The sequence below is a fragment of the Dermacentor silvarum genome, chromosome 1, assembly GCF_013339745.2.
Source record: "Dermacentor silvarum isolate Dsil-2018 chromosome 1, BIME_Dsil_1.4, whole genome shotgun sequence".
NCBI lineage: Eukaryota > Metazoa > Arthropoda > Arachnida > Ixodida > Ixodidae > Dermacentor > Dermacentor silvarum.
Window position 1 is genome coordinate 46,115,723 of NC_051154.1, and position 25,140 is coordinate 46,140,862.

Genomic DNA, 25,140 nt, shown 5'->3' on the forward strand with positions numbered 1-25,140 from the left:
CGAGCGGTGATGCGTTCGGAGCTTATGCATGCATTTTTTTGTTTTGTTTTTGTCAGCGTTGTGCATAGCAAAAGAAAAAAAATGCATTACTAGGAGAGCGTTCTTCCTCAATACTGTTTAAAATTTGAATTGCGCGCACGCACACTAATACACAAGTACAGCCGCAAGACTGCTTGATGTGCTTGCTTATGCATCCACTGCCTTTCGAAGCAGCTAGCTTCGTGCGGTTGTGTGAAAGTATACGTTCGGTGAGGACTATCCGATCAGAGTGGTTCACTTCGATGAAACTTGTTGCTTACCTAGGCAGATATTTTCAAGATCATTGCTAATGTTCTTATCTGTTTATTACAGGCGATAGCTGAACGACCGGAATGAGCTACCAAATGCAGTCGGGGGCACAACCTGCTGCGCGGTCAAGTAAGTTGAGAAACGTAATGGCTTCCTTGTTCATGTGGCGACCTGCTCAGAAGTTTGTGTGCATGGCGATGATGGTTTAAAGGTTAGCACTAGTGTCGTGCGACGTGAAACATAGAGTGCGTTCTTGAGTTCAGTCGTAACATCGTTCACCGAAGTTTTAGATGAATGAAGGGCAAAGTTGTAGCGCATACACATGAGTCTTCGGTGCTCTATTTCATTAAAGTCGTGCTTCTAAGGACTTCTTTTAACCTGCATGTTTCCTAAGAGCGCCTGAGTAACGCTTTATTACCAATGCCAAATTTCTACTTTGCGACGCCCTTTTGCAGTGAGCCATGGCAATTACTCCAATCCTGGTGATGTGCCTGTCAACCCCAAAGAACAGACCATTCTCTGGCAACAAGGAAATTATCTGGCAGATTCTGGCATTCACTCCGGTGTTACAACTCAGGTGATATTGCTGAAGATATTGATAGCAAATGATTCGGCATATTTATACAATGACAGGGCATTTTCCTGTTCAATTGTGTGTTTTCAAGTGTGTTGTATAATTCAGTGCAAACTTTTAGAGTGAGAACTCATTCAGGATTGGTAATGCATATTGCAATGTTTGAGTGTGCTGTTATATTTGTGGAGTTACTTTTGCAGTGTCATAGTTAGCAGCACTTGTAGCCTTTTAACATAATGCAAGGATAAACATTTGTGCACTTTTGAGAATTATCGGTGGCCTTCTTTGCATTCTGGAATATTTTTGGCCAATTATCAACAATCTAGCCCAGCATCACACGAGTGACTGAAGCTTTGTGCATGCAGAAAAGCAGTACTATGGTTCAGAATTCTGCAGCATTAGAAAGTAAGGCCATTGTTGTCGCAATTGCACGTTAAATTCCATGCACTTTGCAGTTTTTTTTTTTCATTTGATGTTCATTAAAATTTTAGCATAATGACAGAAAAGGATGGCCAGTGCTATGGCGGGTGTCACACAGTGGACTTTCGATCGCGGTCAAGCCCAATTGGCATAGAATATCTTGATGGCACTTGGCTCCTTTGCGCAAGTTGCGGGAGAGGTGCAATCATGGTGAAGAAATTCAATTCTGATCGGGCTGCATTTCGATTGAAAGTGCACACGTGACACCGGTATTGATTGTTCTACTATGAGTACCAGTTGTTCCCTGATTCTTATAAAGCAAGCTTACTTGATTATTAGGACTTCATAGTAAAGAAAAAAAAATTTTTTTTTCTTCCATTGCATTCATTACCATTTCTGTATCAGAAAGTTTTGTGCATATGTTAAGCGGTAATAGTACAAGGGAGAAATCCACCTCCCTGCGGCATGGATAGCATGCCATGTGACCACTATGTTACGCTTTCGCCAGGCGGTGCAGCTCCTCACAGCTCTTCGCAGGGATGGCAGAGCGTTTGCTTGATAGCTGCAGATGCTCCGCTATCCCCCAGGGAGGCAGAAGTGCCCAGCCTTCATGCTTGCATCTGTAAGGCGCCGGCACGCGACCGTGGTGCTCGCTGGGGAGGGCGAGGAGGCTCCCCGGAAACATAATAAATGGCGAGAAGACCCCCGTGTGAATACTGCTTAACGTTCATGTGTGTGTCTGCTCAGAAGCCTACTGTACATTAAGCCAGCATTTGCGGCCAGCTTTGTCTGGCACATCTAACAGCTGCTTCATATGCTGGCTTGAAGCTAGCAATGGGCTTGCCAGTGCAGTTGGTGTGCACTTTTTCTCATTCTAGCATTGACTGCAAGATAGGGAATACTGCTTAACATGCGTGTGTTTGTGAGAAGCCTACTGTGCATTAAGCCAGCATTTGCAGCCAGGTTTGTCTGACACATCTTAACATCTGCATCATATGCTGGCTTGAAGCTAGCAGTGGGCTTGTCCGTGTGGATGGTATGCACTTTTTCTCATTCTAACATTGACTATCATAAGGTAGGTTTATTAGTCATTTCTCTTCACACTGTTTTTGACTGGCAACACAGCTTGTTTCATGGGTCTGTATTTGTGTTGTCTGGGTTGTAGAAAGTATTCCTAACAATTTTTATGCAGGCACCCTCCATAAGTGGCAAGGAGGATGACTTGGGTGATGAGCAAATGGTGTTTGACTGGGAGCAGCCTGGCTTTGGCCAAGGGTTTACGCCTGACCAAGTAGATGGTGAGTGTGGTTTGCAATTGGCCTTTTCCACTCTCTCTGTACACTTACGCCATGCTGCATGGGAAGCTATATCATGTTGCTACATATGTGCAGACAGCTGCTGCCACATGTAGTGCACATGACATAGTGTGCCTTATGTAGCAGAAACGATGTAGCACAGCTATGATTCCATTGTGTCGCACAGAGGCAGCAGGTGCTACAGTGGGTTTTTGCTTATGCTAACTATCCATATTTACAGTGGACATTTGCAGATTTAACTGTCGCACCAGGGTCTTCTCTCTCCCTCACCATTGCACTTCCCCCAGTGGATGCATGTAATGTATGAGGACTCTGTGAAAACTCACGCTAAATCACAGTAAGCATATTTAAAGCTAAGATTTGGGTTGTACAGAGGCCCAATAGTGTGTTACCTATGAATCCATTACACATGAAACTATATCGTCACATATTCTTGTTTGAAAAACAGGTGATGAAAAATTTCTTTACATAGTGCCACTGCATAGCATATGAATTACCTGGTTAAACGCTGTACTCATTTTCCTGTTGTCCATCATTAGTACATTCATCCACATGCTAGGAGGCCCCACACATTTTCCGAGAACTACTATCATGCGTGATAGTTAATATTCATGAATGGTAGTTGTCAAATTAAGATTTTAACGATGTGTTTCTTTGCCTGTTTCAGAGATGAATCAACAGCTGAGCCAGACTCGATCGCAGAGGGTGCGCGCCGCAATGTTTCCCGAAACACTGGACGAAGGAATCGAGATACCGTCGACTCAGTATGACCCTGCACAGCCAACTGCTGTACAGCGTTTGTCTGAGCCGTCGCAGATGTTGAAGCATGCTGTCGTGAACCTCATCAACTACCAGGTAAAATGTTGTATGTTGAGCATTGAGCGCTGCACTTTGTGTATGCGCTAAGTGATCAAATTTGTGACACTTTTATAGGATGATGCCGACCTGGCTACCCGAGCCATTCCAGAGCTAATAAAATTGCTGAACGATGAAGACCAAGTTGTTGTTAGTCAAGCAGCGATGATGGTCCACCAGCTGTCGAAGAAGGAGGCCTCTCGCCACGCTATCATGAATTCTCCGCAGATGGTAGCGGCTTTGGTAAGGGCCATGTCCACGTCCAATGACCTGGAGACCACTCGATGCGCTGCAGGGACCTTGCACAACTTGTCCCATCACCGCCAAGGTTTATTAGCCATCTTCAAATCTGGAGGGATACCGGCTCTGGTGAAATTGCTCAGGTGAGCATGCTTCATGATTGTGTCATGAATGTATCTAAATATTAGTCAGTCCTGCTGACTGTCTGGGTTTCTTCATTTTAAAAAGCTAGTGTGTCTTTACTGCTATTCGTTATATGTGGGTTCGATATATCCGGGTTAGACTGTAGAATACTATATGTTGTATTGCACAAAAGAGTTGCGAGGAGCGTCAGTTTAGGTTATAGGGTAACGCTCTCAGGGACCCGTAAACCAAAAATACCACCAAAAAAGTTAATGCACGCTATCACGTTTTTGAAAGAATTTAGCATACCGTGTACCACGATCCGCTCTCGCCAGCATGCTAAAACGTACTTATCTCATTTACTGACTTTAAAAAAAAAAATCTCAATTACTTAGACTCCCTTTTAACCACGCAGCAATAGCTGCCTTTCAAGCACTGCAACATTCTCAAGGAGGTCACCTACTGCATCTTTTCCTGCACAGACGAATATCTGAACGTTGTTGATGCTATGCAGCACATCTGCGAACGTAGGTGCAGTGTCGTCCTCGTTCGAGATGACAGCCACCAGTGTCAGCATGTGACGACCCGCGCGAAACATAAAACCCAAAAACAGACACGTGGGAAGTCTTGAGTGCTCACGCGTAAACCAAGCTCCAAGCTGTGTGCGTAAACACGCTTTCAGTCAACGACCGATTTTCCGGAAGCACGATTTTTTTGGACAAGCCCGATAATTCGGACACCTTCGGGCACCACCACATATCCCATAGAGTGAATGTATAAAAACGTCTGAAATTTCGGACGTAAAAAACCTTCACCCTCCCATTTTCCAGACTTTTTGTCATGACCGCAGGCCCGAGATGACATTAATCGAAGCCACCACCACCGCCGCCATGTTATCTCGCCTCCTTGAAGCGGTGCTCTCGCACGCATATCCGCTGGCAGCCGTTGCCACCACTGTGGCAGTGCTAGGCCTAGCTACTAAGACGTTCACTACCAAGCTTCTTGCTGTTCGGTGCCGTGTTTTTCATTGAAATAATTCGCCGTTGTTAGCAATGGTGCCGCCACTCCGCCTTTTTAATCCCCGCCAATGGCTTTGAAGCTCGAAAACATGGCACATCACATAATGCCCGTTCTCGAAAGTCAGCTTCGCCTCAATACAGCAGTGTTACGCAGTGAAGCATATGCAAAGTACTATGGTGAAGCATACCAAGAGTGGGAAGGGGCAGTTGTCACGGGACACGGTATGTATTCCTTAATTATACACGCATGCACCTGCCATCTCCTAGCACAGTACGAACTACGATACGCCTAATAAGTGTATTGGCAGACCTTCATAGCAATTCCGGGCGTGCCTCTGGCAATTTGAGCCATTAAAGGCGGTAAAAGGCATACATTCATTTTTTCGGACGTTTTCGTGGCCCCTAGGGAGTGCGAAAAATCAGACGTTCGCTGTATCTGATACGATATGCAAGCCTTCTGGTGGCTAATTGGTTCGATCTTTGCACATCCTTTCGCACTTTCTATACGTGCTAGGGCGGTATTCTTGGGCGATCACTTTCGCAGATAGCCTCACATTTGCGAGGCTGCATGAAGCAAAACAAATAGCTCAGTAACGACGACGGTGAGTGAGATGAGAATTCCGTGGCTGGCACCGGATACTGGTAATAACTGCTATTTGCGTTTTGTGGCTGTTAACTGTTTATCTCAATTGGCTCGCATTCAACGAAACTTTTATTTTCTGACCTTCCAAATTTTGGGGGTCGGCTTAGAATTGAGGCTGGCACTGTATGAAGATAAAGAGCTTTGCACAGTGGCACAAACACTGCCGTTGCATACATGGATGCGTCCGATGCAGAGTCATGCGAAAGCAAAACTCTCCAATGAAAACGTGGAGGTGCGTGGGCAGGGGCAGTCAACACACAAATTTGAGAAGGTGCAGTGAGACAACGAAGAACAAAGGCAGGCGGTGAAACAAACGATGAGAGCACATAAAGAAGGCGAGGAGGGAGCCTGAAAACCAGTGGAAGCTAAAGCCCCTAGACATTTTTTGTAGAAAAAATATCTAGGGACTCCTGTCAGAGCGTTCTACATGTAGAGGGGACAGCGCCGTGAGAAAGTTGCTGGCGACGGTGCTCACGTGTTCGCTGTTGGGTTCGTAGTTTTGTGCGGGTTGTTGTACGACACAGGACTTGCGTTATCCCGCGTCGTATAATAGAGCTTATTAATGCATTGTCTCTATGGGGAGTTTGCCAGGACTGTACTAATCAGTCTTAAAATCGGGGACGTCACAAAATCGGGGGTATCTATATAACTCTGGTTCCACTGTGCCACGAATACCCGTTCTTGTGCACTTCCACATTTAAATACATAAAACTGTATTATTACTTCCCTCAGAATTCTGTAGTAAATGTGCATTATTTAAATGTGGGGATTAACATTGGGACCTCCTCCTGTGTATAAGTGTACCACTTTTGCATATTATGCAAAGAGAAATTGATGACATGTTAGGGCCAAGCTTTATAATTGAGCTATTCGGCTTTATTCAATCTGCAGCTCACCAGTGGAGTCAGTGCTTTTCTATGCGATCACCACTTTGCACAACTTGTTGCTGCATCAAGAAGGCTCCAAAATGGCTGTTCGTCTTGCCGGTGGTCTTCAAAAAATGGTGTCCCTTCTTCAGAGAAACAATGTAAAGTTTCTGGCCATTGTCACGGACTGCTTGCAGATTCTTGCCTACGGAAACCAAGAAAGCAAGGTAAAGCTTTTCTCCTTCGCAGTGTCCTTGCTGTCAGTGTACACAGTGCCTTCATGAAAAGGAACATGTGAGCGCTGAGTCTACATTTAGTATAGGCGCTACATGAAACCTTGTGATGGGGACATGTTAATTTTAATTAAAGTGAGCTTAAGTGATTAAATCAAGTATTGGAGGAAGAAGTGTTGGAACTTTGAATATTTTGTGAGCATTTTGCTTGTATTGTAAAGCATGGCTCATGTTTGGTTGCATGTTCTCTGTGCAGCTGATCATTCTGGCCAGTGGTGGACCAGCAGAATTGGTCCGCATCATGCGTTCCTACACCTATGAAAAACTTCTTTGGACCACTTCAAGGGTGCTCAAGGTGTTGTCCGTGTGTTCTAGCAACAAGCCGGCCATTGTTGAAGCAGGTACATAACTGGGCAGTTGTATGACAGGCTTGCAACTTACACCATTCAGACTCAGAAAATTTTGGCATGCAGTTTAAGCATGTAACTGACGCACTGCTCTGAAATAAAATAATTAACTTTAATATTGAAAACTGAGAAGTTAATTAGCAAATGTTTTATATTTTTTAATATAAAAGGAAGCATTAGCTCGGGGCCAACTCCGATTTTCCTGTTCAAATACATGTAATACGCAAAAACTTTTTTTGAGGCAACTGCTGGATCAATTTGAAAAAGTTAGTGCCTGAAATTTTTAGAAAAAGTTCTTAAAATTGGTACGTTTCAAAAAGTTTTCATAATGAAGTTTACAGATCGGCAACTCCGCAAGAAAAATGGATATCGTGGTTCTATGAAAATCGATTAGGGCGTCTAAACTGGGCAAATTTGTTGGATGAATTTCCAGCTTACGTGAAATTGTTACAATGTTTACGAAGGTTTTGCAGAAGATCCACTCGCAAATTAATGGTGTATTTCAGAGCAGTGTATAATACATTAATTTTGTCTTTTTTAGATGTCTGAATGAGTGCAGTTTACCCATTTGTGATATAGTAATTTTATTGATTCGAACTCTCTTAATCTGAGTTTCCGGTTCAAACTGATGCTGTGTACCTGTCAAAATTATATTTTATTGTGTGATAACACCTGGTAATTCGAATGCGTAAGCGGTTTACGACAGTTAATTCAAACATATTGCGCTGCCAACCGTGCTCTCAGCAGCGCGAAGTCGCGCCGCGGTGCCCATGACCCAGCAGTCTCCTATTGCAAGTACCGTATTTTGGCACACCAAAAATTGAAAAAATTTTGTTGTAAAGCAAAAGTGTGGGTTACAGTAGAATCTCGATGATCCGAATCTCACGGGGTCACAAAAAATATTCGTATTAGCCGAAATTCGTATCATCGAAACACAATTAAATCTAGCTAAATTAAGGGGGGACGCGGGGATCAGATCGCGAAAATCGCGAGAAAAATAGATTTTTGAAAACCACGCGTTTGGGTATCTGCAACGCCTAATCTACGCTGCATCAAAATGGTACGGCTGAAAATGCACTAAAAGTGCCCGAAAAAGTTTAATTCGTCAGTGCGCAGGCTGAGAAAACAGCTTTAAATTGCGCAAAATCACTGCAGTTCACGGAGCCATATCGTATTTCCCGCCACCGAGCGCCGCCATCTTGGCATCGTTCGAAAGCTCAAAGTTTCGCCGTTCCGCTTCTCAATTCGTCTGTCGTCGCCATCTTGTAACAAACGCACAAACACAAAATAAGCGCGGGTCTGCGATAGGTAGTCACACGGGCCCTCCGATGAAAGTGGGCCTCCGATTGGCTGTCGTGCTGAAAGGGTCTCTCCATTGGTTACTGCTCTGACAGGGGCGAGATGGCAACCGCAGTTGTCTGCTTCGTAAACCACGCCGGCGTCTTCACTTGACACACAGAATTCGGATTACTGAGAGCTCCAAGGTTAGTGATGGAGCGACGATGGCGAATAAACTTTGGACGAAGCACGCCTTCGGAATACGGAAGCGCTCCTACGGCAAGAAAAATACGGTGATTAGCGGGAGAAGCGGAGGAGCACCGGACTGAACGAGCGCAACCTTGCACCGTGGATTACGTGCCGCGCTATCTTGCACCGTGTGACTCCAGCAGCGAAACCGACAATCGCCCTGTGCCATCGGCACCGATAACGCAGCCGACGGAAGACGCGCCAACGGAGGCTCCCGCGCCTCGGTGTACAGCCGCGCGAATCAGCCGAGATCGTATCTCGGTAGAGATAGCTCGCTGCGACTAGGCAAAATGGCGCAAACACAAATAATGCGACCCGAAGCACGGCAGCCACGCCGTCCGATGGCACGTGGAAAAGGAGGAAAAGCACAAAATCAACAAAAGTGCCACCGCTTCGAACTCTTAGTGCCCAGTCACGGCCTCCGCACTGTACGGCGTCGCGTCCGTGACTGTGCGCTGTTCTCTTTTGCGGCCGTTGGTGGGGCGGCGTTTATTCGTATCAACCAACGCGGGGTCGAAAATCGATTCGTAACACCCGTTTTCTAGCACGTTGCAAAGTAATGCTCGGCCGGGACTGCAGAAAAATTCGTATCATCCGGAAATTCGTATTAGCCGTGATCGTATCATCAAGATTCCACTGTATATGCGAATTTCGCCTTGAGCTGGTGTGGCTTCACAGTAGTGAAAATTTTGCCGTGTGGCTTTGTGGCAGCACGCGCCATGCTGCCGTATACACGAGCAGTTTCAGCACTCGTCACCAGTGTTAGCTCAGTGCACATGCAGTACCTGCATGAAAGTTCTCCATTCAATAAGCTTTCTTTACTTCAAACTTCATTTGAGTCGTAATAATTTTCAGGCCCCTTGAAGTTCGATTTACTCAGATGTGACTGCATTAATATAGTTGACGTCGGATTTTTCGGACTCCCTAGGGGTTGCAAAAACGTCCGAAAAAATGAATGCATGCCTTTTACTGCCCCCAAGAGCTCAAATTGTTGCAGGCACGTCTGAAATAGCTTTGAAGGTCTGCCAGTACACTTTCTAGTTGTATCGGTGCTCCTACTGTGACAGGAGACGTGTGCACACATCTTCCGAGCTTCGAAGCCGTTGGTGAAGATTACAAATGCGGAGTCTGCGCCATTGCTGACAGCAGCGAATTGTTTCAATGAAAAACATGCCACTAAACAGCAAGTAGCTTGCTAGCAAACGCCGAAGCAGGTAGGCCTAGCAAGCAAGCAAGCAAAGCAACTAGCGTTGCTGCGGTGGTGCCTACAGATCTGCATGCGAGAGCGCCTTTTCGAGGCAGCGATATAATCAAATGGCGGCGGTGGTGACTTCGGTAACGCCGTTTTGGACCTGCGGTCACGTCAGCAAGTTTGCGTCTGAAATTTGTTGTTTTTATACATTCACTCTATAGGGTACGTGGCGGTGTGCCGCGAAGGCGTCCGAATTATCGGGCACGTCTGAAAAAGCGGGTGTCAGGAAAATCGGTCATGACTGTATTCATTGCTGACTTAGACTAAGTTAGAAAGTTGGTACTAGTACCTATTTGAATTGTTTTCAATTTCCAATTTAGAAATGACGACCCGCATAAAAAGAAGTCTGATTCCTACAGTCATTACATTTTATGTTCGTCTTTACAGTGCAAGCAAATATCATCAAAATCTGTGTGGTGGTTGCCAAGAAAAACAATTTCTCCGTTCCTATATAGTTAAGAACCCCTGAGCTAAATTAAGCCCCCTTGTACTGGCAGAGTACTGCAAGTCTCTTACAATGCTCATCGCTGAACTTCAGTATAAAAAATTTTTGTTTAGGTGCATTCACTCCCATTCAGCGACAAGGGTACGAAATTGTAGGATTCCATTGGTTTGTCAGCACAGTCATAAAATGCTAAGCACAGCAATCAGCTTATCGGTGTTAGCCGGAAGAATAAGTGACACGTCTACTTTTTAAAGGGGCCCGAATCACTTTTTTTCGAAGTGGAGAAAGGCATTTGAAGTGAAAATAAGCTATTTCAGAAATACTTTGCTGCCAAAAGTACTTCAATGCGTTCAGCAGAAGCAGAGTTATTGGCGATCAAACACGGCCTCCGCTGTTCTCCCGTTCCTTCTTCAATGCCTTGCACTGCGAAGGCTACGGCGGAGTGGGGCATGGTCACAACGCTCCGCCTTCTAAATGTCACCGTGGTGCGCAGTTCAAATTTTATTTTGGATGTTGCCACGACTTCCGATTTTGGTGCCTACGATGCGCTAAACGTAAGGCAAACGCAGTTATCGTCAGTAAGCCACAGTGGGCTTAGCTAGCGGACTTGTGGCGGCACCCCGCGGTGGCTGCGGTATCTACGCTGCGTAGCTAATTGCAGCTACCAATCGCAGCCGCGTATGGGAATCCGCTTTATTCCGAAATAAAGTGTCCAGAAGAGAGTGAGGAGCAGGCTTCTGTTTGAAAAAAGAGCGTTTGAGAGAAAGGTGACTTCGCGCTCCGGCTTGCGAGCTTCACGCACGTCGTACGACAGCAAAATTTGGCTGAGGTGTTCACAGCAGCGTATGCTACCTGCATACTATGTTATTTCGCGAAGCCCAAGGAGTGGTTCAGGGCCTCTTAAATTTCTTTGGCGGTGCTTTGACAGTAGGGGCAGGCTGTTGCATTATCACTTTTCAAATTTTATTTCCATATTCAATTTGTCGCCTATATCGCACTTGATTTCATGGCTTTAAGAATGATGTATGGTCACTAATATAAGATTTTGGTCAGCTCTGCGCCATAACAACTTTCACCGCTGGATACTGATGAAACGCCATTAGTTAGACCTACCTGCATTGTACGGCCGTGACAAAAATTCACTGCCAGCCAACGCGATGGGCAGCAGGTTGTTGCGGCAAGGTGGCCTCCAATATGTTCGGACCAGTAAACTGCATTGGTGAATGGGTGTGAGATCATGGGGGACAGTGCAGTCCACTTTTAACGATACCACATATAATGATATAATGATACACTAGCCGACAGATTTTTTGGACTCCAAAAAATGGACTTGTTGGATAGTCCGGACTTCATAGATGTACCGTTAGGGTTCCCATTGAGCTAATGCATTTTCGCGACCGATTTTTCGGACGAATCTAGGTGCCAGTGTTCGATTTTCCGGACTAAATCGCTCGCTCCGAGCCACACTACCCTATCTTGGGGCCGCCATGTTGGATTTTCCGCTGGCTTGGCCGAGCTTGGCTTCCAGTGGCCCCCTGCATAGCCTTCAAGATTAGTAGACTCACGCTATCCTCCTGTCTCAGAGGCCATGCCCGCTCTGCCTTGGCCGACAAAACGTTACAAAAAGAAGCACTTGCTTTTTTTTTTTATCGGTCAGCTCAGCAGTATCGTCATAGTCACTTAAGCGGAATCAGTTTTTTTTTTGTTGATTTTTTAAAACTATCGGTTGCGCCGTACGTTGTGTAGTAGTAGTGATTTTATTGAAGAAGAAAATAAGCGTCATTTTCTTCTTCAATAAAATCACTACTACTACTACACAGCGACACAACTGAAACTTGTGAAGGCTTGCAAGGGTGAGCCGGCAACGCTCGCGGGGCAGAGCGAGGGAGAATGCGACGGAGACGGTGGGGAGCTGCGTTCAGCTCTTGTGGCTGCTGCCGACGGAGCTGCCACACAGGCACCGTCTCTTGAAAGCGGTCTGCTATGTGGCCGAAGTGTGCGCCCGCAGGGGACTCAACTTCAAAGCGGTCTGCGATGGGTACAAAGGGCTTGCGCTGAGTGCCAGTAGCTTCGTATGCACTGTTTTTTTTTTCTTCGATGGTTCGCGTTGAAGCGAGAGAATAGACAGCGCGAAGGTCAATTTGCCCGCTGCTTCTGGCGTGCTTCCTAACTTTATCGTTTCAATGAGTTTCCGCAGTCGTTGAGCGAGATGTGGTCATGTAACCTGTGCGCGCAGGACACTGTGCTTATTTACTTAGTAAGCACATATTTACAACTTTATACGGCCAACAAAACTAACATGCTTACTTCGTATAGCTGTCTATTAATTTGCTATCGCAATCGATACTCCGCCTTTTTGGCGAAACTGCGCCATTTTTCTTAAGCCGCTCTAAGCCTCGTAATTTTTTTTTTTTCTTGGGGGGCGAGGGGCGTGAGTTTTTCAGACTGTTCAGTTATTTGGACTGTTCAGTTATTTGGACTGTTCAGTTATTTGGACTGTTCAGTTATTCGGACTGTTCAGTTATTCGGACTGTTCAGTCCGAATAAGACAAGACAGCGCCAGCTGCTTCATGTCCGCGTCGCTGGTGGTCGTGCGAGCGTCCACAAGCGATAAGCGAGCGGCACCTGCGCTCCCTTAAGAAGTCCTCTCTCTCTCAGCGAGCGTGGAAATGCGCCGCGGAAGCAGAGGGAGGTGCGCCGACAAAGCGCAAAGCTGTGTCGCTGGAGACGAAGCTGCAAATTTTGCAAGAACTATGAGCTTGCGCAGTCAATGATATCGGCGATTATGAAAACCGGGAACGCCACGATCGTTTAGGCTAGAAGCAGTGGCCATGCCGATAATCGGAAAAGGCGGGCTTCGTGCGCCAGCACGAAACCCCCATGGGGATAAACTAACACGGTGGAAGCCGCTGACATTACTGAACTCTGGGAGCACGTCGCTACTGATGAAATAGGTGGTGCTTCGATGGAGGAGTTTCTAAGTGCAGATATTGCTGCCTCATTCTGTGAAGAGATAGTTGTCGTGACAGACGGTGACGACAGCAGCGGCAGTGACGACGAGATTGACAATGGCCCGTCTTTGACACCGACCCCGATGTTCAACAAAAATGCGATGTCATCAATCGAGTCGCTCATTGATTTCATGCACAGTAAATTATAGCCGCCAGTATTCGCGCAGTAGCTGGACACGATGCACACCGTGGTTGTGAACCTGAAACTTCTGCGAAAGCAACTGCAGATTTCTATTTCAGCGCGCCTAACGATTGAAACGCTGTTTAGAAGTACTATAGATAAATTTTCATTTTTCACAGCCTACTTTCTACGTCATTTTTTATCGCAAGTGGCAAATTTGGTTTCGGAACTACAAAAGGTATATTCGGCAGTTTTTTTACGGCAGTCCGGATATAGCGATCGGTTATAAAGATAGGATTTTTCGTTCTTCTTGATATCGTTGCACAAGTGGACTGCACTGTATATAGACTGGTAGATGAAAGCAGAGATTGGGTTCGTGGGCGACATGCCGGCTACTGCCACGAATGCTTTCGCAAAGTTTGTTTTTGCACTTGCTGGACGGAATGGCGAAAGCTCGTGTGTAGGCAGAAAGCTCCAAACTGAATTCACGCATCACATCCTAATCTGACTGCGTTGCACAGTCAAAGGTCGCGACGTGCATATACCTGCATTTCACAGCGGCGTGTGACGCACATCAAGCTACGCTACAAATGAAAGCAAATCGCTCCCGCAGTGTCTACCATTACGTTATTTCAAGTAGATGGTATATCAGCACAGCACAGGGCAAAATTAATTTTTTCATACTGCTGGTGTTGTAAAAAGCATTGAAATTTATTTTACTGCTAAAGCTCGCATTTTTGGACTGTCTGCACGATTGTTTGGACGTTATTGTGAGACATTAGAAAAACTGGTCGGTGACTGTTTTCATCAAGTTTGACCCTCGATCGGTATGCTAATTTCACATTCGGAGGCGAAACACCCGACAAGAAAGATGGAACTCACCGTGGAATGTAGGTGATTATGTAGCATGCCAACTTAAACGCCTGGCAAAGCTTGCAACAGCTGGGCTAATGCCCTCTGTTGGCTGCTATTTCTCTGCAGTAAGCATCTCAATTGGATGCCGGCGGAGGGGCTCTATTTAGACTTCTACCTATGAATGTGAAATGATCCTTCAGAGTATCAAATTGAATGATGAATATCTTGGAACGGAAGCATTCTTGAAGAATCAAGCACTATGAAGTTCTCTTCGAATTCATCGCTGAAGTTTTTAATATAAACATATACATTTAAACCTGGATATAAAGAAATTGACAAATTCCCGAAAAACTTCGTTATAGAGAGGATTTCGTTAGATGCAGGTTCGGCACGAAAATTCCAAAAAGAAATGCTTACCGTATTTACTCGATTCTAATGCGCCCTCAATTGTAACGCGCACCCGTTTTCCGTTCTGGTCGAAGCACTCATCCTTGGAATGTCACACCAGGTACTGGATGCGTGGACGCATGTCGTTTCGCACAAGCGCGAGGCGTCGGAAACGAAGAGCGAGCGACAGGATGGCGTCGTATAGTGTCACCTAGTGTCAGGTTAGTGAAGTGAATCGCAGAGGCTTGCGCAGTAACCAAAGAATGTCGCTGCCAGAACGTTAAAAAAACATTTTTTTCCCTTCGGCAACATCAACTGGAAAAGGAGAGTGCCGGCTTGGCGGGCTAGGCCAGCTGCAGCAAGCGGCGGGATCAGGTTTGAATGGAGGGAGGGGGAAAGGGCACGCCCGCGGCGGCAAAATCGCCGGGTCGAGGGATGCAGGCCTGCCTCGCACACGTGCACTTACTCTCGCCTCGCAGTCGCCGTGAATTCGAGCGCGCCAAGCGCAACGCCGCCGCTTCGCATTTCCTCGCGGCGGAGAAAGTGCTTCCGGTTGCTGCTCGCGTAAATATAACAAATTTTGGGGCAAAATCTCTAGGTTGTTTGCGGGGAAGATTTGCTGCCACTTCGTTACGTAGAGGTCTCAATTACACGTGCTTCTATGGAGTAACGGCGGCGAATAGAAAAACTTCGTTGTCACGATCCACCCCAGACCGTGAACAAAGGGGGGACCGAGGAACCCCCGTCCCAGATACGACGCGCAGCGCGGTGGTGGTGAACGATGACTGATCGCCGAGCAGCTATGCTCGCAATGTTTATTAGATGCGCTGAACCAATGTTGCCCACCGAGCTTCGGCGGGCCACTGAGCCTAGCGGGCCAACGAAAAATATCAGCCAATGCCAGGTCAGCGTTCGCTTTGGTGACAGGCAGGCAACCCTTCCCCGTTATTTAACCAAGGGGTCGTCACCGACGCTGCTGGGCCATAACTGGATTCACGCACTGGGCGTTCGGTTGCCGGATTACCAAGAGGCCGTCCTCATCATCATCATCAGCCTATATTTTATGTCCACTGCAGGACGAAGGCCTCTCCCTGCAATCTCCAATTACCCCTGTCTTGCGCTGGCGTATTCCAACTTGCGCCTGCAAATTTCCTAACTTCATCATCCCATCTGGTTTTCTGCCGACCTCGACTGCGCTTCCCTTCTCTTGGTATCCATTCTGTAACCCTAATGGTCCACCGGTTATCCATCCTACGCATTACATGGCCTGCCCAGCTCCATTTCTTGCGCTTAATGTCAACTAGAATATCGGCTATCCCCATTTGTTCTCTGATCCACACCGCTCTCTTCCTGTCTTGTAACGTCAGTCCTAAGATTTTTCGTTCCATCGCTCTTTGTGCGATCCTTAACTTGTTCTCGAGCTTCTTTGTTAACCTCCAAGTTTCTGCCCCGTATGTTAGCACCGGTAGAATGCAATGATTGTACACTTTTCTTTTCAACGACAGTGGTAAGCTCCCAGTCGGGATTTGGCAATGCCAGCCGTATGCACTCCAACCCAATTTTATTCTTCTGTAAATTTCTTTCTCGTGATCAGGGTCCCCTGTGAATAATTGACCTAGGTAAACATACTCCTTTACAGACTGTAGAGGCTGACTGGCGATCCTGAATTCTTGTTCCCTTGCCAGGTTATTGAACATTATGTCTTCTGTATATTCATCTTCAACCCAATTCTTACACTTTCTCGATTAAGGTCCTCAATCATTTGCTGTAATTCGTCTCCATTGTTGCTGAATAGGACAATGTCATCTGCAAACCGAAGGTTGCCGAGATATTCGCCGTTGATCCTCACTCCTAAGCCTTCCCAGTCTAAGAGCTTGAGTACTTCTTCTAAGCATGCAGTGAATAGCATTGGAGAGATTGTCTCCTTGCCTGACCCCTTTCTTGATAGGTAACTTTCTACTTTTCTTCTGGAGGATCAAGGTAGCTGTGGAATCCTTGTAGATGTTTGCTAAGATATTCACGTATGCCTCCTGTACTCCTTGATTACGCATTGCCTCTATGACTGCTGGTATCTCTACTGAATCAAATGCCTTTTCATAATCTATGAAAGCCATATAGAGAGGTTGATTTACTCTGTAGATTTCTCTATTACCTGGTTGATGACATGGATATGATCCATCGTAGAATATCCCTTCCTGAAGCCAGCCTGTTCTCTTGGTTGGCTGAAGTCAAATGTTGCCCTGATTCTATTGGAAATTATCTTGGTGAATATTTTATACAATACTGAAAGCAAGCTAATGGGTCTATAATTCTTTAATTCTTTAATGTCTCCCTTCTTATGGATTAGTATAATGTTGGCGGTCTTCCAGCTCTCTGGTACACTTGAAGTTGTGAGGCATTGTGTATAAAGGGCCGCAAGCTTTTCAAGCATGATATCTCCTGCATCTTTGATTTTAAATCTACTGTTATTCCATCTTCTCCAGCAGCTTTTCCCCTGGTCATGTCTTTCAAAGCCCTTCTAACTTCATCGCTAGTTATAGAAGGAGACTCTGTATCCGGTTCATCACTATTTCGAATGAAAGTAGCTTGGCTGTTCTGGGGAACTGTACAGGTCAGTATAGAATTCTTCCGCTGCTTTCACTATGTCATCGAAATTGCTGATCTTGCCTTGTCCTATGCCAAGCTTTCTTCTTACAGATTTAATGCTGCGTCCATATTTTACGGCTTCCTCAATCTTTCCCACGTTATAATTTCGAATATCCCTTACTTTCTTCTTGTTGATCAGTTTTGACAGTTCAGCAAATTCTATCTCATCTTTTGAGTTGGACATTTTCATGTTTTGTCATTTATTTATTAGGTCCTTTGTTTCCTGGGAGAGCTTACTTACTGATTGCCTTGGTGCCTTACCTCCGACTTCAATTGCTGCTTCTGTGATCAACCTAGTTAGTTTCATTCATTACCTCTATGTTGTCATCATCCTTTTCTAAAGCTGCATATTTGTTTGCGAGCACCAGCCTGAATTGGTCTGCTTTTACCCTTACTGCCTCTAGGTTGGATTGTTTCCTCTTGACTAATTTCGCTCTTTCTCTCTTCAAATTGAGAGAAATCCTAGACCTCACTAACCTATGGTCACTGCACTTTACCTTACCTAACACTTCTACATCCTGCACTATGCTTGGATCGGCAGAGAGTATGAAATCTATTTCATTCCTTGTTTCTCCATTAGGGCTTTTCCAGGTCCACTTCCTGTTGCTGCGCTTCCTGAAGAAGGTATTGATTATTCGGAGCCTATTCCTTTCCGCGAATTCCACTAACATCTCTCCTCTTGCATTCCTAGAATCGATGCCGTAGTTGCCAATTGCTTGCTCACCATCCTGCTTTTTTCCCACTTTTGCATTGAAGTCGCCCATGACTACAGTATCAGTTTGCACCTTTCTCATTGCTAATTCAACATCTTCATAAAACTGTTCTATTTCTTTGTGACTAGAGGTTGGGGCGTAGGCTTGTACTACCTTCATTTTGTACCTCCTATTCAGCTTTATTACGACGACTGCTACCCTCTCATTAATTCTGTAGAATTCATCAATGTTGCCCGCTATGTTGTTATGGACTAGAAATCCTACCCCGGATTCTCTTATCTGGAAGACCTCTGTAGCAGAGGACGTGGCCATTAGTCAGCACTGTTTAAGCCTCACCAGTTCTAACCTGACTAAGGCCAATAATATCCCAGGCAATGCCTGATAATTCTTCAAATAGTCCTCCTAAACTAGCCTCACTAGAGAGGGTGCGCGTGTTGAACGTTGCCAGGTTCAGTTTCCAGGCCGTCTTACATGTGGTTAAAGACGTCCCAAGCTTCCTGACCGATTTCAAGTCCCTGTTCCAACCGGGGGTGGGCACATTTGCCGGCACTACGGCTAGCATTTACGTTCCTGAGGAAGCCCGGCCTCGTTTTTTCAACCCTCGCCCACTGTCGTTCGCCCTGAAGGACGGGGTCACCCAGGCTGCAACGGTTACAGCGAGAGGGCATCCTGGTGCCCATCAAGACGTCTGATTGGGCCGCTCCCATAGTTCCAGTCCTCAAGCGAGATGGCAGTGTCAGGATCTGCGGGGATTTCAAGGTTACCATCAACCCCGTGAACCAAATCATGAACCAACTAGCCCTCATCAAGACCTTACCATCAACCCTGTCACTACCGTCGAGAAGTACCCGCTGCCCCAGATTGAAGATCTCCGGTCAGCGTTGTCCGGGGGACAGAAGTTCACAAAGCTCGACCTCAGAGATGCTTACCAGCAGCTGGTGCTCCAGGATGCCTCCCGGAAGTATGTCACGATATCGACAACATTGGGGCTCTTCCAGTACATGTGCTTACCGTTTGGCGTGGCCTCAGCCCCGGCCATCTTTCAGAGGGAGATGGACAACCTCTTAAGGGGCATGAGGCACGTGGCGGTGTATTTGGACGACATCCTGGTTACTAGCACCGACGACGAGGACCACCTGCAGAACCTGCACAACGTCCTGGCACGATTGCAGGACGCCGGTCTCAAGCTCAAGCTGGAAAAGTGCATTTTCCTGGCCCCCAGCGTTGAGTATCTGGGACACGTCATTTCCCAAGCTGGGGCCTGTCCCCAGCCCCCCGCAAAGTTGATGCTGTGCTCAAGGTGCCAAAGCCCCACAACAAGGAGTTGCAGAGCTACCTCGGCCTCATCAACTTCTACAGGAGTTTCTTACCGAACCTGTCGGCGCATCTACAGCCCCTCCATCTTCTACTTCAAGATGGTCAGCAGTGGACCTGGAAGAAGGAGCATGAAGTGGCATTCCAGCGCAGCAAGGAGCTAATTACCAAGGCTCCAGTGCTGGTGCACTTCAATCCGGACAAGCCTGTCGTCCTTACAGTAGATGCGTTGCCGTACGGCGTGGGAGCCATCCTGGCGCACCGGGACAAGGATGGCCAGGAACGCCCTGTGTCGTTTGCTTCCCGTCGGCTTCTTGCTGCAGAGCAACGTTACAGCCAGCTGGATAAGAAAGGCCTGGCCCTCATGTTTGGGGTGGAGCACTTTCACCAGTACCTGTGGGGCAGAGAATTTGAGGCGATCACGAACCACAAGCCGCTGCTGGGTCTGGTGGGGCCGGACAAGGCGGTTCCCGTGCAGGCATCGCCTCGAGTGGTACGCTGGGCCTTGAGGCTTGCGGCCTACAGCTACCGGCTGGTCTACCATCCGGGAAAGGACCTGCGACCTGCTGATGCCCTTAGCCACCTGCCCCTGCCGGTGGTGCCAGCTGCTGCTCCAGAACTGTTCATGCTAGAGCACGCGTACCCGGAGGTACTCTCCAGATCTGCGGTGTCACTGGCGACCAGCTGGGACCCAGTCCTGTCCCGGGTGGTCGAGGCGGTGCCCCAAGGGGAGGAGTTGGGGCAGTAGGCTTACAGCCACAAGGCTGCCGAGCTGAGCCTGCAGCAGCTGCCTACTGTGGGGTTCCAGGGTGGTGATCCCTCAAAGTCTCCGGTCCAGGGTCCTGCAGTTGCTGCACGCGGGTCATGCTGGTGTAGAACAGATGAAGATGGTGGCCCGGTCCCACGTTTGGTGGCCTGTCCTGGACCAGGACATCACTTGCATGGTGCAGAGCTGCCAGGTCTGCCAGGAGCACCAGCGGGCCTCATGTCATGTGGAGATTACCCCCTGGCCGTTCCCAAAGAGACCCTGGTCCCGCTTGCATGTGGATTTATGGAGTCCCTTCAAGGGCTATTACTTCCTGGTAGTGGTGGACGCCTTTTCGAAGTGGGTGGAGGTCCTACGTGTCGCCACTCCTTCAGCAGGCGCAACCATTGCGGTGCTGCGACAGGTCTTCGCCGGCCAGGGGTTGCCGGACGTCATCGTGTCCGACAATGGCCCCGCTTTTGCCAGCACAGAGTACCTGGCCTGGCTGACAAAGAACGGAATTCGCCGGATGATGGTTCCGCCGTACCACCCTGCTTCAAACGGTGCAGCCGAGCGGCTGGTACAGACAATCAACGACAAGCTGGAAAAGAGTAACGCTGGAGATTTCCGGACGCAGGTTGCCCGGGCACTGTTTCAGTACCGGACCATGCCCCACGATGTCACTGGCCGGGCCCCCTGTGAGCTCCAGCTGGGTCGGATGATCAAGACACCCTTGGACGTCCTGCATCCAGACTGGTGCACCAGTCTGGACGCTTAAGCCAGTCCACAGCGCTCCTGAAACAGTTGAAGCAGAAGCTGGCTGCTGACCGAGGGTGCCGTCCCGGGCAACCTGCGTCCGGAAATCTCCAGCCTTACTCTTTTTCAGCTTGTCCTTGATTGTCTGTACCACCCGCTCGGCTGTGCCATTTGAAGCAGGGTGGTACGGCGGAACCATCATCCTCGTCGCCAGTGTGAACGAAGGGAGGGCCGAGGAACCCCCGTCCCAGATACGACGCGCAACGCGGTGATGGTGAACAATGACTGATCGCCGAGCAGCTGTGCTCGCGATGTTTTTTAGATGCGGTGAACCAATGTTGCCCACCGAGCTTCGGCGGGCCAACAAAAAAAATATGGCTGGGGTGACGTCACACGATCGTCACACCCGACCATTGCGGTGCTGCGACAGGTCTTCGCCGCCCAGGGGTTACCGGACGTCATCGTGTCCGACAATGGCCCCGCTTTCGCCAGCACAGAGTACCTGGCCTGGCTGACAAAGAACGGAATTTGCCGGATGATGGTTCCGCCGTACCACCCTGCTTCAAACGGTGCAGCCGAACGGATGGTACAGACAATCAAGGACAAGCTGAAAGAGTAAGGCTGGAGATTTCCGGACGTTATATCCAGGAATTTGTTATATGGAGGTTCGTTATAAGCAGGTTTAACTGTATACCCTAAATCGTGAAATAACAAATATTTGAAACTACCTAATCAAGCAACTATTTGTGTAGATAGCATTAGTTTTATCAAGATTACCGATACTTCAACTTTAGAGGACTTGTATGATCTGCAGATAATGGCGTTGAGAGACCAACGCAAAAGTGAGAAAATATATAGGATCGGCAATTGCATTTAAGGAAGTGAAGAAGGAGAGTGCCATTACATTAGGTTCTGCTATATTAAGATAACTTTTTTTCACAGAGTTCTGTGTTAAAGGATATATTCATACTAGCAGCGAGATTACACTGAACGTTCTCAAGAAGCTTCCGAAGCCTGCACGCAGCATGTCCGAGTGCTTCCGTTCTTTTCAAAGCTAGTGACGTGCTTTTTAAGCACATCTTAGCACAACACAGCTTCATCGCAGTCCATACAATAAGGAGGGGTGGTCACTTTTATTGCTTAGGTTGAGTTCATGAACAAGCGACTACTTATTGCTTTTACATACATGGCTTGCCCACTCTAAAAGCTTTTATAAAACTGCTCCAAAATGCATTTTTGGCTGCTCTAAAAGCTGCTCCAAAATGGCATGGGCTAGTAGCATCACTGTAAGAGGCATTTGACCCTGTGACAGCTGTCACTCATCACATTTTTTAGCTTGGATTGGGGTTGGCGCTGCAAGAGTGCACCCTCGCTAACCACAAACCTGTGCGCCTTGCTACTGAGGCTGGCTTTCCCGCAATGCTTAGACGTCCAGTGGCTAAGCGTGCTTTACAGGCGAAATATTGCCAGCAGCACACAATTATCACAAAATTTATCACAGAATCGGACACGCATTCTTAGATTCAATAAAAGTAAACGCTAAGAACCGTGCTTGCTCCTGTACAGCCAGCAGTATATTCGAGATGTTTTGAATATCGTATCCAACCGAATATTCGAAAATTTTCAAATACCTAGTTTTCGAATTGAATAGGATTATTGAAAATATAACTCAATATGGGCCACATTTCTGGATCTTCACACAAACCAAGTTACAATGAAGCAATTTCGGGGCCACGTCTTCATTTTCGTTATAGTTAGGTTTTATGGTATACTCTGCACAAGTTTGTTATTGGTAGTGGTGTGCGAATATTCAAAACTTCGAATATTTGATTCGAATCTGTTGGTATTCACTTTTGATTAGAAAAACACATTTACTTTGAAATAGTCGAAGCCTAAAAAATTGCTGCTGTTGGTTCTTGAAGTCAACTTCGCCTAATACAGCGTGTAGCGCTGCCACGTATTCGTCACCCCACACCCCACGCGAGCAAGAGTGGGAGAACGCCTCCAACACAGCCCGCAAGGAATCATTGTGGCCAGACGAGCTCGACTAGGGTGACCGACGGAAGCCAACGGCTGTGACAATCGCATTGGCATGTGCAACCACTTTCGGTGGCAGCGTTCGCTGGGCAGTGAATATTTGGAGAGAAGTTGGAGATGACCAGTTTTTGGACTTCGGGCAGCGGTCGGCTGTCGCCGAGCGGCGGACACCGAAAGTTTGTTGCTTTTTCACTCCATCGAGGTTGGCCTTTGTGGCAAAGCATACTCTGTATTGCAATGAGGCATATTAAAAGTTAGAAGGGAGCTCTGTCACTGGGCCTCTGCTGGGTGCTTATGGCTACTTGACACTATCTGCTCAAGTACCCAAAATATGCTGCCTCTTTGTACATGTGGACAACACCAGCCACAAGGTAGAAACCTCTGTGTGCTAGTAATTTGGCTAAGCGCCTAAAAAGACCGTTTCCAAACTACAAATTTGACCAAGTAACCAGCTTGTTATAAAGTAGTTGAGTACTACCAGGATGCTTAAATGGCAAACTGGATTGAAAACCTGGCTTTAGAAGAAGCAAGGAAAACTTCAACACTAAGGAACCCAGATATGTCCTCAATGAAAACTTATGAAAAGGCTCCTTTCACATCAGTACAGTGGAAATACTTTGATAAGCTCATCAACCAGCAGTAATTTTCACTTGTTTGTGACTGCAGCTTTCATTGCCACACACACAGGTTGAAAGATATGTGCATGATGAAAGTTTGGTCCAAAAAGAAGATCCATGTGAATGGTGGTGTAAGCATGGTGCCCATTGTTGGCTTGGCTTGCGAAGAGATACCTACTGATACTATACACTAGTATGTCCGGTGAGCAGCTCTTTTTGCTGTTCGCAAGAATTCACGTGCGGGAGGGCGTTGCTGCTCCCCGAACATGTCGAGCAGCTATCCTTCCTTCATGAGAACATAAAATAACTGCAGTTATTATACTGTCGAGCAAAAGTGTTGTACAGTAGAACTTGTAGAACCATAGATTTTACGGGACTGGAAAAAATGATGCAATTAACCGAATGTCAAATTATCGAGGGTATCAAGAAAACAATAAATGCTTACTACACCAAACCGCTTTTATTTAATAAATAAATCTCCAACCCTTACTGGTATTTAGTGCGTAATCATTGCAGAAGCTGTAGTTATCATCTTGTAACTGGTTATTGCTAGCAGCGGTGAGGGCCTTGCAACTTCCTTCGCAGTGCGCCCTGTTCGGCCGTGGTGCGAGACCGGTGTTTTCATCTGAGTAGTCGTGCTTTTCACTACCATGCGTGCATTCCTGTTATTTTTTCGCCATTGAGCTGGTTGGCAGCAGATCGTCCATGCGTCACAATTTAGCCGGTGGGTAGCCTGCGGGTCGTGGTAGAATCGCTCTTCATCCTCAGTAACTTCTTGTGCATGCACTGCACCGAGTCAAAACGAAGCTACTGTTTGCCGCAACCGCTGCGAACAAAACCGTGGTCGCTATTGACGCGAGCATGGATGGTGACCATGCAGTTCTGAAAGCATGTGGCCAATGCAGTGTTATGTGCGGCGATAAGCGCTTAGAGTCACAGATGGGCACGAAGTGTTTGTTCCTGATGCTCCCATACAGTTTTCGCTGATGACTATGGTGATGCGAACTCCGCCGCTTGGTTTCGGTTGGACGCTAGTGCCGCTTTTGCTCTTTTGTGTGTCACATCTCCAGTGTTCCGAGGGTTGTCCGAATTAACTGGTGTGCTCCCAAATATGTCCGAATTTGATTGCCATTAATTAATGCATAAGCCTGCTGGGACCAGAGGACAAGCCCGAATTATCTCATTTTCCGAATTAATGAGGGTTGATTCAGCAAGGTTTTACTGACAAGATAATTTTGTTTACTGCAAAGCATCATTTTCCTATATGTTGTTGGCTGTGTAATACTTTTTTTTTCATACCTCTAGTTGGTGATGAAGTTGCATTTTTGCAAAACCAATAGTATTTATATTTAAAAAGTATTCAATTTAAAAAAAAAATGCATCGTGCAGCACCCCAACAACATAATTGCAATTATATGCTAGGTAGCAGCCGACATCAGATGTAAATACGAGCCATTTGTGGGCGGGCAGTGTAGGCCTAACTAGTCCAACTGTGTTCACTTCATCTTAAGAAATGTGTTGAGGAGTGCGCATGTAGCAAGGGTCTAATATGCGTTGCGTTATGGCTGTTTCTTTTTTGCAAGTCGGCTTTGCCAAAGTACAGCAGCTTTATGCGAAGACGCATAAGCAAAATATTGTGGTGAAGCATATGAAGAGTGGAACGGCTTCACTGTCGCGGGACATGGCCAGTGTTCCTTAATTGCAAAATTTGCCTTGTTTTCTTTGTTACC

General features: G+C 46.9%; 1 protein-coding gene across 1 annotated transcript in view; it reads left to right on the forward strand.

The window, feature by feature from the left end:
- Nucleotides 1-25,140, forward strand: part of LOC119462045 (armadillo segment polarity protein-like) — a 58,980-nt gene that overhangs the window by 614 nt on the left and 33,226 nt on the right. The window contains exons 2-8 of the mRNA XM_037723400.2: nt 352-417; nt 744-865; nt 2,475-2,580; nt 3,266-3,453; nt 3,532-3,836; nt 6,370-6,571; nt 6,834-6,978. Coding sequence (XP_037579328.1) covers nt 372-417; nt 744-865; nt 2,475-2,580; nt 3,266-3,453; nt 3,532-3,836; nt 6,370-6,571; nt 6,834-6,978 — 1,114 coding nt within the window. The 5' untranslated portion in view covers nt 352-371. The remainder of the gene's footprint in view (nt 1-351; nt 418-743; nt 866-2,474; nt 2,581-3,265; nt 3,454-3,531; nt 3,837-6,369; nt 6,572-6,833; nt 6,979-25,140) is intronic.